General features: G+C 39.8%; 1 protein-coding gene across 21 annotated transcripts in view; it reads left to right on the top strand.

Annotated features, from left to right (window-relative positions):
- adgrb2 (adhesion G protein-coupled receptor B2) overlaps positions 1-23,349 on the top strand; it is a 222,921-nt gene that overhangs the window by 59,332 nt on the left and 140,240 nt on the right. For all 21 annotated transcript variants that reach the window (XR_008414306.1, XR_008414307.1, XM_053861371.1 and 18 more), the window contains exon 2: positions 10,119-11,022. Coding sequence is in view for 19 of the 21 variants with exons in the window: in XM_053861371.1 (XP_053717346.1) it covers positions 10,134-11,022 (889 nt within the window). In the remaining 2 variants the exon portion in view is untranslated. The remainder of the gene's footprint in view (positions 1-10,118; positions 11,023-23,349) is intronic.

Genomic DNA, 23,349 nt, shown 5'->3' with positions numbered 1-23,349 from the left:
CAACTCATTCTTAATTCATTGAGCCACTCAATGAGTTTAGAAAAGCCAAATGAAGTTCTGTGACAACTGTTTTGGAGGCGAACACATCGCTCTGTGAATGCTAGACAAGGCTACAAAGGCAACTGGTCGATCGCTGCGGACTCAAAGGTCAACTCCCCTGTGCGACCTCCTTGGTGGTGAAGCTTTGGTGTGGACAGAGTCAACTTTGACCCTTCCTGAGCCAGCTGGTGTCCCACATGTTTATAGCCACAAAAGGGAAGCAAAAGGTCACAAAAAAAAAAATTAAATAAACAATGAAAGTGTTTATGTGGGTGACAGTGGAAAACGCGCTTATGGTCATTGGTTAGTTTTAAACTGTCACTCCAAAGGCGACATATATTGACTGTCAATACCAAGTGACTGTCTGCCTGACTGTCACCAAGCGAAGTGTTACATCTCAGAGTGACGCAGAAGTCTTTCTTCTACATAGTTTGGCGACACATAGACGTTTAACTCGAGTGTTTACATCATTGCGTCACTTCAACAAAAAGAAAAGTTATTGGAGTTTAGACTAATGGGAAATGACAATCTGAAGCTCTCAACACGTCCTCATGCCCTTGGTGTAATATATTGACGTTGGGAAAATTGTCTTTTGTATCCTATACTGGCAAAAAAGGCAGCCTTTAGCATCGGATCGCTCATGCAGGAAATCAGTCAACAAAAGCAAAAGTTCTTCTGGCAAAGTTTCATAATGCAGCACTTGAGTTTAACCCTTTGTCCGCCAAAGTAACCAACATTGCATTTAAAAGGCTGCTGCCGCATTTGAAAATAAATCGGCACAAATTTTGAAAATCATTCGACAGTGAATTTCTTTTAATAAAATAAAAGGTTGAATTTTTTTCTTTATTTGCATAATATTCTTTAATTTCTCGCAGTGCATCACTCTCTGCAAATATGAAGGCTGACGTCATTTCAACTTTACACAAGAAGATGGCGACACTTGTAACTTCAGTCTACAATTTGTGGGCGTGTATCAGTGAAAGTTTTGGATTAAATAGAGTTTTGAAAACGCTCCACTGTTCGAGTAGATGTGGGAGTCACGTATTATGCAGTGAGCATCCAGATTTTCACTTGTACAACATGGTAGAGAATGACACTACGCTTGGGTGACGTCACAGCACTTCCTTTACCGTCCACAGGCAACATGTACTGGAGTCAATGCTTTACTGTATAGTGGGAATATGAAAAAATAAAGAATACAAAATGGGTGAAAACACAATGCAAATAGTAGTGGAGGATTCGACGTCCGTGTTCACGGTCCCTCCTGTAAGTGTCCAGCCTTCATCACCATTGTTGCTTCGGAGATGAGAAAGAACGTTTCCAGTGGATCAGATAAACATCTGTAAAAGTTTTAATGCAACAATTTGAAGAATTGACTTACTTCCCTCCCAAACTTTGGTTCAGACTGGAGAGTGGTCTCTTTAGCAGTATGCTTTCATCTCTGTCCTTTTTCAAGCTCCAGTCTTCTGAAACTGTGATATCAAAGTTGAATATTTCATTGAAAAAATAAAAAATCTGGCAGCCAAAGTGTTAACTTTTGAAACATAAACGATACACCAGGGTGCACGTGCACCAAGACCTCCTCCCTCGAAGAGAGAATAGCTTCAGTTGTTTGGGTCTCTTTAAATCATCAACATCGCTTCTTGCTTCCGCAGAGAAAACCACTTCCGATGGGGAGCTGCCACAAACTTCTTCCTAAATACCTCTCACTTCATCCATTGCCCTGTTCATCCATTCCTAAAGTTCTTCATCCAACATGTTAACTGTCTCTCTTTTCCACTGTTCCACAAAAGTCTTTGCCCATGAGCTCATGAAGCAGTGATCGCTTATTTTAAATGTTTTCTTTATTCTAGTATTTTTCTATTATCCACCTCCGTACATGGAAACGTGTGGCGTCGTGACATTTAAAACTCACTATGTGCCCGTTCCTTTGGCGTGAAGATCCAATTAGATTTTTGAATACAAGCAAAGAAAAGACGATATTCTAATATTTTATTCAACGTCCTGTCTCCTTTTGGAGTATGCTGCACATTCCCCAGCATTGTTGAGCCTATACCTGCAGTGTCAGCTTTCTTGCCTCGACCCCTGTGTTCCCTTTGATACAGAGCTCTTAAAATCAAGAACAGGAAATAGTGCGAGAGCGGAGATAATGAAATAAATGCCCCGCCTGGCAATACATCAAAGAGAGACAGGGAAAGAGCAGAGCGGCATCTTGAGATGTTGAAGACGGAGAAAAGATATCTGCGTATACAGCTGCGATCTTCAACGCACAATTAAAGAGAAAATAAATGAGACAAAGTTTGATATCTGTTTCAGTAGACTGTATCTTAAGATCGTTTGGTGAGCGTAATGGGACCGTGCGATATGTTAAACACTGTGTTCTGACTGGCTGGGGTTTATATTAGTAATCCTAGTGTTTAGTGTGTGAATACGTTGTTGAAACTGCACAAACTGTGATTAGTTTGCTCTTTCAACAAGCCTGGTCCTTCACTGGGATTCTGTTCGCATGTAAATGTGTTCAGAAATCTATGCAAATGCAACAAGAGAGGAAGCCTTTTTTATTAGGTGCTTTTGTTTAGAAAAAAAAAAAAGCTTTTTTTGTTGTTGTTATTATTTTAATGAATGTAATTGTGACTGCGATTGTGAATTGTGATTGATCATATGTACTTTTTGCATGTTTTACACATATGTGTCCTATTGTTTTCTTTTAACTTTGAATAAATAAATAAATGAATAAATAAATAAAAACACCTATGACCTATCTCCTGGAGATCGGTCAACCCGGTGTTTTTACTTCTGTATTTAAAGTTTACATACAAAAGTTTGCATACAAACTATATACATATATATATATATACAGTTGATAGACTAGTTTAGATTCGATTAAATTAGTTTAAATAACACAAGACAAGGCAAGCCAAGACTAGACATCAGTCCCACTGCGAGGGAATAGATAGATAGATAGACAGATAGATAGATAGATAGATTAATATCCAAATATGGAATCATAATCAGGCACCAGTCTATGTTATAGAAAGCACCTAAACTAACCATTGTAAAATAAATAAATAAACATGTCGAGTCTGAAACACTCGGCACTGTTGGTAAGAAAACAAACGCAACTGAAGGGCAAGCTGGTGTGCTTTTTTGTCTATATGGGACGCCCATCCTATTCAAGCACTCAGACATCTGGAAATTTGCTCACGGCAGATTCTTGGGAACGGCTCAAAACACAAGAGACTTTCAGCTTTAACATTCATATTTCCAAAGGCCCTGGAAATTTTCCCTACTTTTGGGTCTGTCAGCCAAGAAAATGTGGGTGTTGCATGCATGGAACAATTTGCATGTGGGGGTGTTGCTTGGCATGTTGGTGCACCACTGACCCCGGTGGTGCCCAGTTTTGAGTCGTATAAATCATTTATTGATTTACTTGTACTTTACTTGTCCTTTATACGCTTTACTTGTGTCATATATTAGATTAGATTGGACGTCCTTTATTTGTCCCACAGTGGTGAAATTCAACATCAGTCTGGCAAATACAAACAACTGTAAACAAGATCGCCGTCCTCAGCTGACATGTTTTTCCTTCTTATATGAGATGCAAAAACACATAAATTTTTCCATATGCATGTCTGTCCCTTTTTGTCATTAGCGTGTGCTGCTATACCCTCAAGACAAACTGCCCTTTCCTGAGATGGAGGGGTTTCATCTCTGCTCGCAGCGTGAGATCCTCTCAGCTTGAAAAGCAATTGTGAATAACTGATAAGAGGGAGAATCTCTGGCTTGACGGAGTGCTGGAGTGACGAAATAAAAAAAAGACATTGAAAAAAACAGACCGTTCTAAAATGTCAACTGTGTTAAATCAATTGCAAAACATTAGCTCTTCAAAGCTCAAACGTCGTTGGTGTAAAAATTAAGCAGGATTTCGTGCAGATGTAAATGAACCCGTAGAGTGAAGCACTTGTTGTTGGGAAAAATCTCCAAGCTGAACACACCATGACACCTATTAAAAGGTCGCTGCCACGTGGACATTTGCAAATACATCAGCACAAACCGTTTAAATGACTGTGTATTGAGAAAATAAAGGGCAGTAAAGCGACACGATTCAACAGTGAATCTCTCCTGTGATTAATTCATAAAATACAGCATGGAATTTCTGTCTTTTTTTCCATACTATTTTTAAATTTCTCGCAGTGCAGAGGCTCTGGATAAGCTCTTGGAAGCTAAGCCTCCACTGTTTGAGGACTATTATTTACCATCATGTCTGACTAAAATTCCTCATTCCAACACCAATTTACTGTGCGAATGTCTATTCAATCCTTCTTTGCACATCAAATAAAGTGGAAATGACTTACAGCGGCGGTCTTAAGTTTGCCCCCCCACCCTCTGCAGACACAGCATTTTTTGGATTTTAACTGTGCTGCAGCACTGCGCTTCATGTTAAATACATGCTGGCAACAATGTTAGAAATGGAGGACGTCAAGTGATAGTGAGAGCAAATGAAATGTGGTAAAAACGTGTGCTAGTGATATGATTATTATACATATATTATATATTATTATTGTTGGTAGTAGTAGTAGTAGTAGTAGTAGTAGTAGTAGTAGAAGTAGTAGTAGTTGTAGCAGTACTAGTTATCTGAAATGTTTCTGATGTAGAAACATAATTTTTTAGATTCAGTCAGGTTATTCGACCATGAGTTCCAAATCCAAAGACAAAAAGCTGTGCAACATTGAACAGTGTGACATGTGTACAGCATCTTGGATTCACTGAGAGATTTCAACTGAATGATGATTCTTCTGAAGTCATTGGAGCGTTCAGTCCTGAGGTGTTTTTGGCTGCGGGTGATAATCTTTTACCACAAGGGTGCGAGAGGCTGTTTTGTCCCCTACCATCTTGTCTTGTGTGTCCTCTTCTGTGTCCCATTTCTTGCCAACAACTGAGAGATAAGTTTTGGATGAATAAAACTGGGAGCTTTACGGTGACCACAACAATAGTAGTTGTCAATAGGAGATATGAAGGAAGAGGAACATTTCGATGCTCCTCAAATCCGCGTCTCAGTAGCGATTGTCCCATGGTTTTATTGTTACACTGGCTTCTGAGTGGAAATGCAACAACTCATGTGTTGCCTAGATGTTATGTGACTCGGTTTTATTTTTATTCAGAGACAGGTATGTTTGAGCTGCATAAAATGCTTCGGTAATTGATATTTTGATCTGTGGAAAGTGGAAGGCACATGGCGCATCAGCCGTCTTTTTTTAAGTCTGTCGAGCATTTTCAGCTTTCAGCAAAACAGTTCAAATTTTATTTTGATGCAAAGCGACTCTGAATATGATGACTGAAGAAAAACAAAAGGCACAAACCTCGTGACCAAAGGTGCGGTCAAGATGATGGTAGCTTCAACACAGTGACATCTGTGACCTTTATTGGTGCCTGACACTTTTCCTGGGTTGAATTTCAACTTTGAAATAATGAACAGCCCAACTGACATTATATTTAATGTAGAATATTTTGTGTGTTTATAAGGGGAATGAAAAAAATAACACATCCCTCAGACTATTGCGGCAATTGAAACTGGACACAAGATGGGAGGTACTGCAAATGGGTACACATTTCGCCTTCCTTTGTGATAACATTAGTGTCAAGTTGGAGGAGGGAAGAAAGACATGAAGTCTAATGAATATGTATGGTAGCCCCACAGTAAAGTGCTGCTTTAGAGAGAAGAGGGACAGAATGGTCTCGTGAAGACAGCCCTTTAGGGCTTATTCTTGCGTCTATGAATATTCATTGTTCATTGTCCTAAAAACAATTTGCTTAATGCTTTTGACTTCCACGCATCCATAAGTGCATACCATTTTACTTATGCATGGGTTCGATGTGCACAGATATTTCCTATGATTCATGATAATATTGAAAACGGAAACCTGCCATTGCTGTTACACAGTATTCACAGGAGGACAGCGTTTAAATGTCTGTCAACGAAATTAACTATTTAGTGGTGCTTCGAGGGAGCTGTTTCACATTCATTTTTATTGCATAGTCCACTATTTTTTGGATGCCTTCGGTCAGTGTTTTTCAACCTTTTTCACCCTTGGCTCATTGAAAAAAGTCCCGAGGCACACCGCCAAAGGAACCTCAGCCAAAGCGCAATTGTGCTTAAAGTCTTATAGAAAATCCCTATTCATTTGTGAAAAACTGCAGCTACTGACACTCGCTTGTTATTTTGCCAGGCTATTTGCAGAAACAAATAGCAGAAAATGTATTTGTTTCAAATGTGTCCAGAAAGGGGCGGGCAATATGGCAAAATATATTAGAATTTATTTATTTATTTTCTTGCTTTCAATCACTGTTTCGATTTTATCACTTCTCTTTTGCATGATTTTATTGCAGTTTTAAGTTTCCAGAAAAATATTTAGCATTCGTTGCCTGAATTTTCTTCAGAAAAACAAATATTCGTTCTCACCTCACATTTTGGAGCACATTTATTTTGTGGTGCATTTGGTTTTTCGCCAACTTTTAAACCACAAAGCAAACTTTGACAGTCCATCAGAATCAATAAAGGTTTGAAGTGAGACGTCACGTTAGCCGTTAGCTCTGTTAGCTCTGCAGTGCAGACAGTCTTTGGCATTGCGGGTCTGACAAGGATCGCTCCCTCCATCGTTCTGTCGTAAAGGCGTATAGATGCACACTTATGCATTTGAGGCAACCATCCCCAGTTTATTTTGTTGAGGAGCTCTAATCTCAATTTGAAGTTCATAGTACCTCAATCTTACAAACAATTACAAGATATTCCGCCATCAATTTAACATTGATACGGAATGTACGCAGAGGGATCTGCATGTGGACACATTACCACAATAACATAATACAAATTAAAAATATATTTATTTATACAAAGTCCATTCAAAATTGTGACTTTAAAAAAAGCAAATATATACTTATAAATGAACTTAATATGAAGCGTGTGTTCACTCTATATCAGTTGCGAAGGTAAATGAGCATTATGTAATAATGATTCATGTGCTTTGAAACCAAATCTGACATCAAATTCAGGATCCACACTTTTACTGTGAAGAGAGCAAAATCCAAGCATCAGTCTGTACCTAAACAAGTGCACTATTCCTTATGCCAAGCCGTTGTAAGGTTGGAAAAGAAAAAAAAAAAAACTGTCCAATTTGAAAAATGTCTTTGTGGAGGTTAGTTGTATCAGTGAAAAATACTGATGGCCAGATAAGGTATCGCGAAACAGTGACCCCAGTGGCAATCGCTGCACTTTGACTATAACTCACCATTTCAATGAAACCGCTCCTGATTTTTAAACCCTGAATGCCTCCTACTGTGCTCTGAAATTGGGGACAGAGTTTCATGAAACCTCATTTGCTCATCACAAGAAAAAGACACAATACAATACATATTAATTCAGAAAATCTGGATAGCATTTCTTTTTCATTCAGAAATCTCACTGGTATTTCTTTCAAGTCATCTGCTGAAAACAGTGACATTTTTCTCACATAAAAGGTTGTAACATTATGTCACTACAAGGTTTTGCTGGCAGTGTCCTTTAACAGGTCTAATAAGTCTTGAAATACCATTGTGCTGGAAAAGAACATCATGTCCACATAAGAGGACACCACACTAAAAGTTGGATGCAGTGTCTGTTGCATTTGCCAAGTGCCTCCTTAAGAATTCATGATGGCTTATTCACAGTCATTCATCATCAGGCATGAAATTCTGTGTTCTGTTCCTAATCTTTGTCTTGGGAAACAAAATGCATACATTGAAAGCACATTCCTTTATGTTTTCTCAACATCAACACTTGACTTGAAGTCAACTGGAACTTTTCAAGGACCAATGGAAAATGTGGAAAAGTCATTTACAATACATACTTGATTTACAGGGATTATTTTGTGCGTTTGTTAAATGTTTTAAACTAGAAAATGATCCTACAATTCACCAAATGAAACCACGGATATTTGGAAAAACAATTGATACTCAATTTTAATCCACCGTTTTTGCCATGTATAGCGAACTAAAGGTTACCGAATTATCAGAACAGACAACCCTCAATCCTCACGTCCATGGCGTAACATAGTGGCGATGGGAAAGTAGAGTTTGGCGTCCTATACTGACGACAAAGGCAGCCTATGGCAATTTTTATTGTATTTTGCTGGAGTAAAAAAACGTTTTCCTTCCTGTGCAGTACGTATTTCTAGTATTTCCAACCCTGTATGTGGCTTTCCTCCTCACTGATGGTGGCATCAGAAAGTCACTGTGACTGAAACGCAAGGCTGTTTTAAGGATATAGCAATTGACAGATGGAGATTCTGTGTCACGTAGATCGAAACCTCTGTCTTTTTTATACCTGACACGCCATCCACGGCGTCATCATGCTGCGAAAGGTGGACAAAGTGCATCAATTGAAAGCCGACCACGCAATGCTGAAGGCTGCCTTTGCCATCAGCATAGGGATTGAAGGATAAACTATGCGCCAAATTTTGTGGTCAAGCAGCAGTATCTTACATTATGTAAAGGTTCGACAACAGAATTGCTCGAAATATTGCAGAGCTGGGCAAACATGTTGACCCTACCGTCAGTTCCCTGCTTTTCTTCGAACACTTCCATGAGAAACATGTCTTCATGAGCTTAAATGTTTTATTCATGGAACACCTGCTCTCAAAAAGTTTTGTTTTCCAAACCCTGCGGATTTTGCTGTAAAAGGTATCACTGGATACGTTACGCCTCTGTCTGTGCTAATATAAGCACAGTCAGCTATTTTCATGTCCAAATGCCCACAGCGTTGGACGTGACCTGTGCAACTGGTTAAATAATGTGTCTTGAAGCTGCCCTTAACCCAGATTCACCCACAAATAGTCCGAGTGAAACAGTACTATTTATAACGTATTAGATAACAAACGTGGCAGCCTGGAGGACTTTGGATCAAAATGACACCAGCGTTTGGACGACGCACATATTTATGTGCTCGTAGTTTCAGTGACCGGCCGCCGAGAGAGGAAGGCCAAACTAAAGTAGTCTGAAAGTCAGACATCGCAACAATCTCCATTAAAGGAAGCAGCACAAATGTGCATATTGTGCAGACAAGGACAAGCAAAGCAGATAAATGAAAGGATATTGCCGGAGCGAAAAGCAACTTTTTACAACGTCCTTGAGATGCTTTTTACATTTAACGGCCATTGTTTATCACATCATAATAAAGACAGACCTTTTCCTCTTTTCAACGGAAAGTGCTGCGAACTGATCGTCCCAGCAACATTTAAGTAGAAAATCATAAGTTTCATAAAAGAAAGCCTCCTATGAATCAAAGAGGACTCCACATCTCATGAATTGCTCCCACTAGGAACAGAACAGAACAGAACTAAGAAAGTATTTAGAGTCCAAACCTGAAGATCTGTGGAAATCCTTAATCCTGGTGCAATGTGTCCATGTAATGTAATACCTTTTTAGCGTTTGAAATATGGTTGGCATCAATGAGCTCGGACAGCAGGTGCTGAGGCAATTTTTGTCTTCTGTGAGTAAATATTTATGAATTTGTCCGTCTAAAAGCTACATGGTGAAAATTTCCAGGACTAAGTAATGAAGTGGTTCATTGGTTTATATGGCTGCAGGCATATGATATTGACTGACTTGAGATGAAAACTCAGAACAGATAATCTATTTTCGTGAGTCCATATTGTATTTAAATGCATCCTAATATGACCTTTGCCAAGGAAAATGTATTATTAAAAACTTTTGACTCATCATTTTTTGGGGGAAAAGATGACAAAAAAGTGTCTCTGAGGCATTCCTACTTGCAGCACCACCAGAAGCTGCATCTTACATCCCAGGGGATTCCTTTCTCTCTCTCTCTCTTTTTTTTATCACCATGTGATAATTTGTGTTTCCAAGCAAATGTGTGCATGGCTGACAGGAAAATCCTTACCCACTAAGATTCACATGTGCGATGCAAGAGTTGTCCAAAACGAATGTCATGACTCCGCAAATATGATGATCCCCGTTTGAGTCTGATCATTAATCTCCCTCTATTGTGTCCCTCTCTCCTTCTCTCTCCCTCTCTTTCTCTGCAGGACGAATGTCATAGGATGAACACTGCTGCTGGGGTGTGTCTGTCTGTGCTGTCCTCTCTCCTTGCTGTTGCCAAGGCCAGGGCTGCCGTGCCGGCCCTTGTACTAGCCACCCTATCGGCTTTGGCTGAGGCAGCAAACAGGGCTGCTGATGGCATCCCCACCCCGGTGGAAGAGGTTTTACCCTCGCCCATATCCTCGCCCTGTTCAATCTTGGTAGCCGGCGTGCTCTATGGCTCGTTCTCCTTAAGAGAGCTGTTTCCCTCCAGGGCACCGGGCTGCTCCTGGTCCCTGGAAAATCCAGACCCGACCAAATACTCCCTGTACCTGCGCTTCACCAGAAATCCGACAATCTGCCGGACTCACGCCCCCATGCTGTTATCCCTGGATCACCACCTGGCCAATCAAAGTTGCCCCCTTCACTTGCCGTCAACTCAAGCAAGAGATCAAGAGGTCATCAATCTCTGTGAAAACCAATCCAACGCAAATGGACCACACTCTTTCCTGCAGTTCGATAAGAACTTTGTCCAAGTGTGTCTGACGCAGTATCCGGCTGCGACCGAACCTCAGCTGACCAAGGAGTTACTCGAGATTCGACTGGTGGAGGTGCTTCTAATTAACAATGAGAACTCCAGTCAGTTTACCTGCGGCGTTCTCTGCCGGTGGTTTGAAGAGTGCCTGCGGACGGCCGACCACCGGGACGCGGATGTTTCCAACAGCGACGGCTGTGGGATGACTCAAACAGGATGTATCTGCCCGAATCACAACATCATGGCAGCTCCTGTCCCGCTGATTCCTGAGACACCCCACAGTTTCAGCAACGGATCCATGTTTCCCGATGACTGCTGTGTCACCGAGCTTCACTCCAACGATGCGATCGCCATAGCTCCCAGAGACGTCAGACAAGGTAGGATGACTCTTTCATTGTTTCTTTTTCTCATCTTATAAGCTGTTTTTTTCTTTTAAATTATATGCAAAGGTGCTCTAATCTCATACACAAGTACAATACTGACTAACATACCGGCATAACTGAAGTGATAAGAATTGCAATCTAGTTCTGGTCAGACTCTGACTGCACTCATTATAGAAAGAGTCATTTTGCGAAGCAAAAGACAATGGGTGGATATGTCTCTCCAGGAAGTCATTTCACTTTTTATCTGGCCGTGATGACTGTCAAAAACAAAGCGCACTAGTGGGTCCTGCTGGCACTGTCCTTGTCTTTGTTCTTGCCTTGCTTTGGGCTTTCATTGGTTTTTCTCAGTTGGGGGTGAGTATCCTAAAAACTGGTGACTTTACATTGATGATAATGTTGTTTACTGTCTTTATTTTAAGGTCAAAAGTGAATCACCACTAGCGCACTGCAAATAACTGCAGTTTGATTTCAGTATTGCTTCCATTTTTTACGTATATTTGTAGGTTTCTTTTTAGACTGTAGCGATGGCAGATGGAAGTCAGAGGGACATCTCATATTTATAGTATATATTCAGCCCTTAAGAACTGTTGTGGACCCTTTAAATTAATATTGTTGCTGCGACGTAAATTTAAAGCATGAATTTGTCCCACTTGTTGACATATATTTATTGATGTGTTCTAGGATCCTTCAAGGATTGCATGCACAGCGCATGTTTTCCAATTGTCCATCAAGTGGGAATTAATCATTTTGCCATCAGGGAAATTGTGTTTTCATTCACTGCAATTGTGTACTTTGGGTTTGGATGTGCTGCTGTCCTTCCTTTGTGGAGACAGGTAGTTTGCCCAGTGGAAGCACTTTGCTAGTTTCACTTTAGCCGCTTTGAATGTGTCAACTGGGCTTAGAAATGGATGGCAATGTCAATGTGGTTCATTGAAAACTTAAATCTCTGTCAATGGCTCATGGAGAAAATTTGTCTTTGTATTTCTTATACACGGTGTTCATAAAGTTTGGTAAAATGGGAAAAAATATTTCTTTTATTTTAATCAATAAATATTATTTTCAACATGATTTCCATCATTTCCAATGATACATTAAGAACATGATGTGACCTTGCAAAATTCAGGTGAAAATAGACAGTAATAGTAGTAGTAGTAGTAGTAGTAGTAGTAGTATGTACCCAGATGTTAAGGACACCCCGTATACAGGGACACATTTATGAATTGACATTTCGGTCAGTGGCCTGGTGTTAGTCTGTTTGTCAACATCACTTTTTCATATACTAAGGGAATCCATGTCCTGTACTACAGACCAAAACAATTTTGCCCAGATGCAAACATTTATTTGAGGAACTCATTGACATCATTTCACATGTTGGCATGATCATTGCTTCATGCTGTGTGTTTACCTGGTGAGATTAGCTTTAAGTCAGATAACACTTTTGTAATTCATCCTAAATTTTAGGTCATAATTTAAACTAGTTATATTATAATATTTCATTGAAAAAACGGTCGTGCCCAAAGGGTAAATCCACTGGCCGCTCATTTTTAATTAGGCCATGGTAGAATATGTTTTCATCCAGAGTATATTTTATTCTAATTGACCTCTAAGGATATTTTCATGATGCACTTGTTGTTTTATCTAACAACAAATATCAGACATGTTTTGGATGTAGCCATTATGATTTGCACTTATTGCAACAAAGATGGAGTGAGATAAACAAAACACAGAGAAAACCATCAAGCAGAGTTCATCTTGAGAAGAAGCATGAAAGGTCATAAGTTAAATGACTAAAGGAGGGTTCAGCATCCCCCCAAGCATGGGCACTTTGGCTTTGTGCAGACATGACACATTCAGGTCAGGATTCCATTGTCCAGCAGAGGTGTTTGTACAGCAGAGCAAGGCTTGTGATTCTCATATCCCCATCATGGCGTTTTGTTTTCAAAAGGCTTTCACTTGGTGATGGTGTTTTCTGTACCATGGTATAAAAGAAATGTATGTCAGCATTAAGAGTAGGGTTGGATTTTTTTTTTTTCTCTCGACTGCCTAAAATTTTCTTCATGTCCCGAAAACTGCTGTTGTCTGTGGAACACGCATGATCAAACGCTCTGTAAACACTTGATCTGAGCCAACGTTTGCAAACCTCTGGGGGAGTGGCTAAAGGGGGCAATTTGAAAAGGCGACAGGACTTTTTTTTTTTTTTTTTTCTGAAGATTACCTAGCCTTTTTATCAGGCTACACTCACATGGAGATGCCATTTTTCATATCTGATAATTTTCTGAGCCAGTTTCAAAAAACTAGCTCTTTAAAATGTACCCAAATTCCTGGACTATAGAGTGCACCGGAATATTAGCTGCACCCACTATATTTAAGAAGGAAAATAGATCTTGTTCATACATAAGCTGCAGCGGTCTATACGCCGCGGGTGCCATGGTTCCTGTCTGCACCATAGAGAGGTCAGTGGCCCATCTGGCTTAAAAATTCATGAAGATCACTGCTGAACTAGTTTCAAAAACGGAGTCTAGCATTGAGACTGACTCAAGAAACAAACTGGGCAATGTTCTGAACTTGAATCATGAACTCCTCACATGCTTTATTTCCATTAAAGTGCCACAATATGTACTGTTTTCGCCTGTGTGTGTGAAGCTCCGACACCACAGCCGATCTCCGCTGCTGCTTCTCGTCTTCGGTCATCCAGGTGATCGGCTCTGTTGGCAGTGCTCCGAACACGCAGGTGTAAACAGCACATTTTCAGCACTTTAAAGTAAATAAAACACTTTTGATTTCAGCAGTTTGATGTGATGACGCTCAATATTTAGGCAGCATGACGCTCTTTATATATTTGTGGCAGTGGCCAGGGACGTGTGCTTCCCATGTTTTTGAGCAGGTCTGTGGTCACCTGCCACACATTCCACCAATGACAAAAGAGTCATTGGTACAAATATCAATTATGTTCAACTGCTATGTCTGCAACACGTCGATGTTTGTGACAATCATTGGCTGCTCAACATAATGGAAGAGTGAGAGAATATTTTTTATGTTAATGTTTGCAATAAGTTGAGCAGTCGTTCCCGAAGGTGCGGCTCAACTTTACAATTGTATTCACCCTGGGACCCGTGTTCTGATACCGTGACTGAAGACTCTGAATCTAGATGAAAGAACTCCTGCAGATCCAACTAAACCTCTGTCTTGACTTGTTGTAATATCAGTGCTATTCCTCTTCTTTCAAGGTCAGGCTCTTATTGTGAAATACGGAGTTAAAGTTCTAACAAACTGTAAAATGATATGGAGAAATCGAGACTTCTCTGTAATTCCTTGTGAGGCTTAGATAAACACACTCTGGCTAAGCCTCTGTGTGGTTTGGGCTGAAATGTGATTAGGAACAGCAACAGTTGAAACAACGTGACGTGAAAACAAGGAAGTGCAGCAGTGAGTTTTGCATCAATTCTGCCCTTCAATTTGGTGGAATATTCGACGGCATGTCGACTGTCATTGCGCGAAAGCAAGTCATGTATTTAGATCAATATATGCTTTGTTCTTTCAAACCTTTAAGGTGTGGATATTCTGTTGTTGCATCACTCTCCTTGGTGCCCGAAATGTGACGGTGTATGTTACCGGGATCCACTCTACACACATGCACGTGCACAGCGTGATGCAAAGCATTCGGTCGGAATTCTCATTAGCATGGAGAAAAATGTTGCTTGTGATTTATGCTTGAAAGACGAAGGGATGGAGAGACAGAGAGAGTGGGGGAGAAGAAAGACTATGACTGGGAATTGGCTGAGACCCCTGGGAACAGATCACCGGAACATTGCACACGAGGCAGTGGTCTGTCACTTCACCATACACCCGAGGAATGAGAGGCAGAGCGCGAGAGAGCTGAAGCGGCGGCTCATCCGTTCTCTGCTTTCTGGCAATTAGAACGGATCCAAGTTTTCTAATGTCTGTCTCGAGTAACACCAACGAGAGGTGTTTGTTTTCATGCTGTGCAGGCGTGCACACATCCAGGTGCTTTGATAACCCCTCATCAATTGGGACAACAGTTCTCCATTGTTGAGGAAGAGCAATTACGTGTGGAGTAACACACCGCTATTTGATAATAAAGTGTTTTGTGCAGATTTGTATGCCACACACGTGTGTGTATGTGTGTGGCGGCTCAGGGTGACTGAGCAGGATTAGTATTCAGTGCTCATGAGCTATGGCTCTCTATCTGAACGGACTCAGCACTGAGCCTCTTTATACTCCGGCTAAGGCCCTCACACACAAACCACACGCCACACACACACATTCACACCTTGTCCTTTATATCCATTCCTGTTTTCTCAGCAGCTCTCCGTGGATCAGTATAGGGTGATATATGGTCGACTGTTAGACCTTGGCGGCGTTTCAGAGGCAACACACCATGAGCCAACTTCCTGTTGATGTTATTAAAACTGTCATAAATCAAACTAAAGGAGGAAAATATACAGTATACTTTCCAATATGATGAAGGTTTTGGCCATTGAAAAATGCGTTGTCTGTGAAGTTGATATCTGCTTCCTTTAATGTGTCTCTTTCACATGTGCAAATGCAGCCTGTCGTGTTTGATCAGTGAAGAGATGTATGAAGGATGGAGGAGGCGGGTCTTGATATGTATGCATTTTATTTATTCATTCATTTTCAAGGTAAAAGTGAGTGTCTTTCATAATTATATGTGACACACATGCCTTCATTTAATTCCATGTCAGTTAGCTGAGATTCCATACAATTCACTTGTAATCTCTACACTTTTATTCATCAATCATGGAGAAAAATGTCATCTCACTCAGGGGCCTGTTGTTGGAAATGAAGAAAGTACGCATGGTCAGCAAAGAAATGCGCCTGATATGTATCCTTAAAAAATATATATAAATAAATAAATGAATACTGAACGGCAACCAAGGTGACCTCGATCACGGAGCTGGATTCATTTACGCAGATAACTATATAACTAAGTATTATTAGATAATGTACTAGTGTGAAATTAAACACAATCATTTTAGACTCCAGGCTGTTTACATGATACCTTTGGAACATACTGAAACACGTTTTATACATGCAAACAATTACCTACTCAGCTAGTGGGAGGTAAATATGAGTTCTCATTTTCCTAAAACTGCAAAACTAAGATGCACAAAATCAACTAAAACACAAAACTATGACAACTACTACAACTACGACTATTAACGCTAGTACTGCAACTACGACCAATAATAATAACAATGAGAATAACAATAACAATAAAAAGTCACTTGAAAATGTGATACATGATCATATTTATATGGAAGTAGTTAAGTTGCAGAAAACTCAAGTTAAACATGATGTTAATCTGTCAGTAATCTGTGAACATAAAATGTCATGCCATTTTCTGAAAATAAAATATTTGTGCAAATAAGTACTCCAATAAAACCCTGTTCTTTTACATTTTTATTTATCTATTTTACTGTGTGCATTTAAACACTACAATTTCCAATTGTACTTGTGAAAGATTAAAAAAAGAAAAATTGATTTGCACATTTTAGTTCGACCAAGCAGCCCACATCTTTCTAAAAAAAAAAAAAGGCCATCCTAGAGATGTTTCTCTCTCTCCATGAGAACAGTTTAATAACATCCATGCGCCTACAGTATATTATGGTTCGACTGGTTCAGAGCATCGTGATTGTGAGTCGGACGTGACAACTTTTATTTCCTGAATTTAGTCATGTAGACCAAATGCTTAGTGCAAAGACCACATGGGAAATTTAGCTCGGCCGTGAGAATATCATCCCCCTTAAAAACCAGTCACCTGCAAACACCCGCGCTGCTAATCTCATTATAATTATGAGTGTTAATTTTTTGACAGGAAGTTTTAACTTCACAGTTAAGTATGTGAATGTGTATGAAGTTCCTATTGGCTGCGAGTTTCTACTGGATTGTGACGCCACTCTTGCAGCACCCAGAACTGAAACCGTGTGGTGACAATAGTATTGTCGGCATGCACTGTAAACCATGTGCTTGGGCAGATATAAAGAAAGACCTCATGGGGTTTGACACATGATGCTGGCCACAGGTGCACTGCAGTATGCTTGACTATACAATACATTGATCACTGGCGCTTGAGTAGAAGTCAGCGATCCAAAGACGTGGCTGCACGTGTGCTGTTTGCTCGCACACAGCCGCGCTCCAATATTTTTTTGAATTGTCAGATGGCCCTTCCGCAGCTGCCCGAGCCTTCTGAGACACAAAACTAGCTCTGAGGCTTTTTGTCATTGACACATACACATCACAAGGACCTGGACTTGCGCTAGACCAGGTCTCCCACCGGCCCTCAATGCCTCGGAGGGTTAGCTAATTTGGCCCACTGGTGCCTCAGATACATCTCTCTTCTTCCACTTCATTTTAATCTAGTGCACACATTGCATTGAATTTCCATTTTCTTTTCTAAAATATTCGACTTTTTTCAACATTTCAACAAGGTTATTCATTGTGAGTAGACAGAATGATGTTGGCCATATTTAGCCTCAACCATTGTCTGCCATCCAGTTCATTCCTCGCATTCATGGGACTGACAGTGTTGACCTGCAGGGAAGGATTAGAATCGAGGTAGTAGGTAATAAGATAGGCTGGCAAATCATAAATTCAATTTAATGTCAGAGAAAATACATTTCCTTTTTCTTGAACATGAACCGTTCTTTCATATGAAGGTTAAGGACATAGAATACTAGTACTAATATTCAGAAACATTCAAATAAATGAAAAATAAAGTGAAATAAAAGTGTATAATATCGTTTGAACTTGCATTTAAATTATTGTGTCCAATTATTTTCCAGTAATAATTTCTGAATTTTGGCAGAAATCGTTGTCATACACAATATTAAAATGAACGATTATTTGTTAACGTGTTTGCTTTAGGCTTATACTTACTGTATCTTCGACCCAGTCTCACAGAAAAACATGATATACCGACATTTGTCCACTGCACAGAACATAGCCATTTGACGGAAGCGCCTCAAAAGCCATCGCCTATGTACGTTTTGTTTCTCAGTAGCGTTCTGAAGGACATGCCTTTGGTCATGTGACAGCTTTCTCTCCTGTCTGAACACAAAACATGGCAGCAAATATATTCTTTACTTTTCATATTATCCACTGGGCTTACGTATACATAAGCCCTATATTTGGCCCTCTTTCGTATTACGATGAAATATTAGTATAGTGACGTTTGCGCATCTCACCTATAATTCTTAAAATTCTTATAATTCTTATTAAAATGCTGGATTTTAAAGTACCTTACTTTTTTTGCTTTGACCCAGATTCTTTCGTATCTCGATGACATAGTAACACTTTGATGTTTGCGCATATCGCCTGTAATTCCGCTGCGAATTGTGATTTTTAAAAATTAAAAGCTTTTGTTAAGTTTTGATCACATTTATTGCGACAAATATATTCTTTATTTTCATATTATCAGCTTGGTTATGTTCCCAATTCTTGCATGCCATTGAGAAACAAAAAGTGACGGCTTTTGAGGCGTTTTTGTCAAATGGTTACATTCTGCCCAGTGGACAAACATCGGTATTGCACATTTTTCAGTGAAACTGGGTTGGTATCTTACACATTGACCTCAAACATATAAACTAAGTAAGGGCGATACTTAACATACTTGCATGAATATCAAGCCAAACTTTTTTTTTTTTCAAATGCTAGCTTGCATATCTTAAATGTGCCATGTTTTTTCGACAATCTCCGCTCATGATGAAGTATCATATTCAACACATCTGCTCTCAAGCAAGAAACAAAAGCATAATTTTCTTTTCTTTCCTTCTGTTCTTGAGATCCCTCTCAAGAACATCTCTCAAGTATAACTGTGCTTCAGCAACACACACCCAAACTCTTTGTTTTGCTGAATCAAGACACTTAACGCACTTTATTCATGAGATAAAAGGACAAAACCCCAATTTCTTTCTACTTAGACCATAAGTGGGCTCGTTCAAATCATGCACCGATCCTTCGTGGGAGCATGTTTCACATTACTGTCCATTGTCTGTGAGGGAAGCTGTGAAGAAACAAACGGTAAAGATGCCAACTTAAGATTCTCAATCCTTTCGTGTATATGTCCCTTTTAGTGTGTGACTCAAAGACACTCTTTGGGGGATCTTTTCGAATGGTTAAAGTAGCAATCTGTCTCCAGAACAGGACTACAAACATGGCTGATGCTTTGTGCTTTCCAGACAAACCCACAAGTGACTGTTTGGACAACCAGTTTGATGAAACCTCAGATCATTTCTGAAGAGTTCCATCTCGTGGCCTCTGGAAACTAGGACACTGTTTCATCAATCCTGTTATACTGTTTCATGATACCTCATCTCCCCATCACTAGTTTTCACTGAGCCCAAAGTAACATGTCACATGAGTTTCTTGTCAATGTTGAGATGTGTGACATTAAAATCACAATCTGAAATTTTGTCATTCAGCCCAACCATTTTCTTTTCTGTTATTTACTTATTTTACCGTGTGCATTTAGACACTTTAATTTCTGAATTTATTGCAGCAAAAATACTGCTGTAAGAGGGACACACCATATTTTGCCATTTTGAAAGACTTTGACTTGCATATTCTAGTATGCACCCCATCAAAAAAAGACCATTCTGCAGATGCTTCTCTCTCGATGAGAACAATTAAAAAAATATCCATGCAGCTACAGTATATAATTATTCAACTGAGTCAGAGCATAAAGATTTTCCAGTTTCCATTTGAATTTCTGTGATCCTGAAAGCAACACAGATGACTCTTATGACATCACACAAGAGGCCCCATTTTAAGGGTTGATATATTCGGTTGCCTCCATCAGTTGAAGTTGCATGTCACAAAGTTTTCAAACATATTTTCAGCCCACGTGCAAACTGAGTGGTCGGTGTCCCGCACAATGTTTCATACATTGATGATTTTGCATTCATGTGGTCCAGCGACGTACAACATCTGTACCCCAGTGGTAAACAACTGGCCACCTGAGCCCGCGTTGAGATTCTCAGCGGCACAAATGTGCTTGTGTGCGAGCCTGCCTGGTGATGTGTGCATCCATGATCATATGTGCACACGCTTGCATGTGCGAAGATCATCTAACTTGAAGGGCCATCGACAAGATTTACAGCGGCAGTGTAATTACCTTTTTGGCACAGTGCAGTGATTTAGTGAACGTGGCAACTGTCACCTCTCTGGCGGAATGATACTGAAAGTGCCAGAGCAGTTCAACATCCAGTGATTATCTAATGCTACCCTGAAGGTGCTTTTGGTGCTCTGTTCCTCCACCTCTAGAGGAGATGGTATTGTAAAAAGGGTTAGGGGAGACATACTTAAGCAGACACAAGGGGGTTGTTTTGATAGCAGCCAGTGATATATTGTTTGACAGATAGCCTGCCATTATGCTAATGCGATTTAGCATCGCGGCATCAAGGCAAGATTTACTCCCATGCTGTAAAATTAAACCGCGCTGCATGCTGTTATATGTTTATGCAGTCTTCAGGACTGTTCTCCAACACTCAAATATGATACATGATGCGGCCACGCTCACTTTGTAGCTGTCACTCAGACCTCTTTATACGAAAGATGTCCTTCACATAACGTGTCATCGGGACACTCCGGCAGGATCGTCTCCTGTGGGGGACACATTTGTGTTAATCTGCCGTGACGTGCAGGAAATCTGCTTGCCAGAGAGTCTCTCATGGTTGGCAGTTTTCTCCCTTTCACATCACAGCACAAGGCAGTTCGCACTGCTAAAGCATGTTTGCTACAAATCTCTTGCCTCATTAATGCAGTAAGTTAGAGAAAATGTTTCTGCCCTTCAAAGACGTGATTGGACTTTGTTTTCCTGACTCTAAAAGCGGTCTGGCTGAACCTTTCTCTCCTCGGGAAGACAGCAGTATGTCACGGAGTTGTGCTGGTTTATGTGATGTGGTGATATAGCGGACATGGTGACACAGGCTGAATAGAAATGCCAGTGCAAACTTACTAGATTCTCTTTTGCCGAATGACAGTGACTCCCTTGTGAGGTCAACGTAAGTTGAATACAAGTGTGAGTCTCCTGTCTGTTGCTCCTCCTTTTGCTCTCTTTTTGTCAGTGCAGATTATCATCACCAGTCAGAGTGGCAATTAAATATATCCCTGGGCAAAGAGACCCGATTTAGAAGCCATTACAAGACAAAGCAATCTTGTACAATGGTTTGAGCAAACACAAGATATTCTCGTGTGAAATATGGCGTGTGTGGTTTCTGGCCATCAAGTCTAAGCAATATATATATATATATATATATATATATATATATATATATATATATATATATATATATATATATATATATATATATATACATATATATATATATGGTATCAATCCACCTTGTCAGTACCAGCAAATACTACCAGCAAATTCGTGTTGATGCACTTTTTGTCGATGGAACATTTCATCAAAGACCACACTGTTAATAACCTAGTTTCATTTGAAGACAAAACTATTTCTTGTATACAGCAGAAAAGTGCGAGGCTTTAGCAGAATATATGGATCATTTTGAGTGACAAGCTGGGCTCAGGTCTAGAAAAATACAGCCTCCGAAACTAGTTTTTGAAGAACATTTTTCAAGGAAAATAAAAAATTGAAATCGGAAACAACCCAATAAATGACAGATATTTAGCATTGTTTGCTTTAAATAAGGAAGCAGGAGTCTGTTAAATCCAAGATTATTTTCAGCAAAACCCTGGACAATAGCGCACCGAAATATTAGCCACACCCACTAATTTTAAGAAGGAAACTAGATCTTGTTCATACATAAGTTGCTCCTGTCTATAAGCTGTGGGTGCAGTGGTGCTGTCTACATCGTAGAAAGGTCAGTGGTGCACCAGGCTTAAAAGTGCACAAGGATCACTTCTAAACTAGCTTTGAAAAGAGGGGCCAACATCGAGACTGAAGCAAAGTGGGCAATGTTCTGAACTTGAATCACAAATTCCTCATATATTTTATTTGCATTAAAGAGCTGAAAATATGCTGTTTTCACCCACGTGTCTGAAGTTCTGACACCAAAGCTGGTATTATTCGTTGCTTCTCACATCCGGTCCTTCAGCAGATTAGCTTTGTTGGCGGAACTGCGGACACCTGGGCGAAAAAACTGCACGTTTTGAGTGCTGTAATGCAAATAAAACGCCTCAGATGTCATTGGTTTGATGGGACGAGGCGCAATATTTTGGCAGCATGACGCTCTTTAGCCTCTAAAAATCCATATATTTGCCCCTTTGCTGCGTAAGCTCCATCGTTCAGACAGAAACAACAAATATATAGTCTGGAAGTTACTGTACTTAAATTTAAAAATGGCATTCAAGCCAAGCAAAATATCCTTACCGCACAATTTTTGGAGGCTGATTTTTATTTGGCCATTTTTGGCACTGCAGTCTCTGGTTAACGTACACAACCTTGAGTTCAGCTTCGTGTCTAGATAAAACTACGTGGAATAATAAAATTGGTGTTTGTACAATTTACATTCTCGAGATTTAAGCTTCAAGATGGCCTCAGGTGTGGAAGACATATTTGACAAATTTGAGGTCATATCACCATATTTACCTTGTTTTTTAGCGATTGTGTTTTCATGACTTGAGAAGCAATGTAGGTCCAACCTATGGAGAGCTTCCATGAGAAACTCCTTGTTTCCTTGGTGCTCCTGTATTGGACACCGAAAGCAAAGCAAAAGCCAAATGTTTATTTTTTCTTCCTTGCGTGGAACAAAGAAACATTTCACTCACCAGAGATGCTGGTCATCAGTTGTGTTGCTCTTAGGCACTAGTTTGGAACAAAACCTTTTCCATACTAATGCACTTTCCTAGCTTCAAGGGTAACAGGCCTTTTCAGACTAGAAAATAGATTCTTGTTTAAAAATTGAAAAAGAAGGGCTTAGTTATTCGTCATAATGATGTCTTGTCTTACAGAAACTATGCTTGGTCAAAAGTAATAAAAAAATAAATAGATTCATGATTTTTTAATCCCCCCATGATTAAAAAAAAAAAAAAAATCATTTGTTGGTAACCATACTCCTTAGTGGAGTAGAATGGTGGCTGTATCAGATACAAACAATATCTGAGTTCACATTCAGTCATTGGAAAGATAAACAGAAACAAAGACGAGAATAGACACAAAAACTGTTGACAAGTGCATGGACCAAATGGCCGAATTTAGACTGCAAATGTAGGTCAGTGCTCCCGATACTTTTCAACCAGCACTGGTACTGCTTAAACCTCGAAGATCTGAAACATGCTGAAAAAGTTAAACCAAAGAACAGGTTCATGCAAATA

Source organism: Synchiropus splendidus, chromosome 4 (assembly GCF_027744825.2).
Source record: "Synchiropus splendidus isolate RoL2022-P1 chromosome 4, RoL_Sspl_1.0, whole genome shotgun sequence".
Classification (NCBI taxonomy): domain Eukaryota; kingdom Metazoa; phylum Chordata; class Actinopteri; order Syngnathiformes; family Callionymidae; genus Synchiropus; species Synchiropus splendidus.
This window is presented reverse-complemented; position numbering and strand designations above follow the sequence as displayed.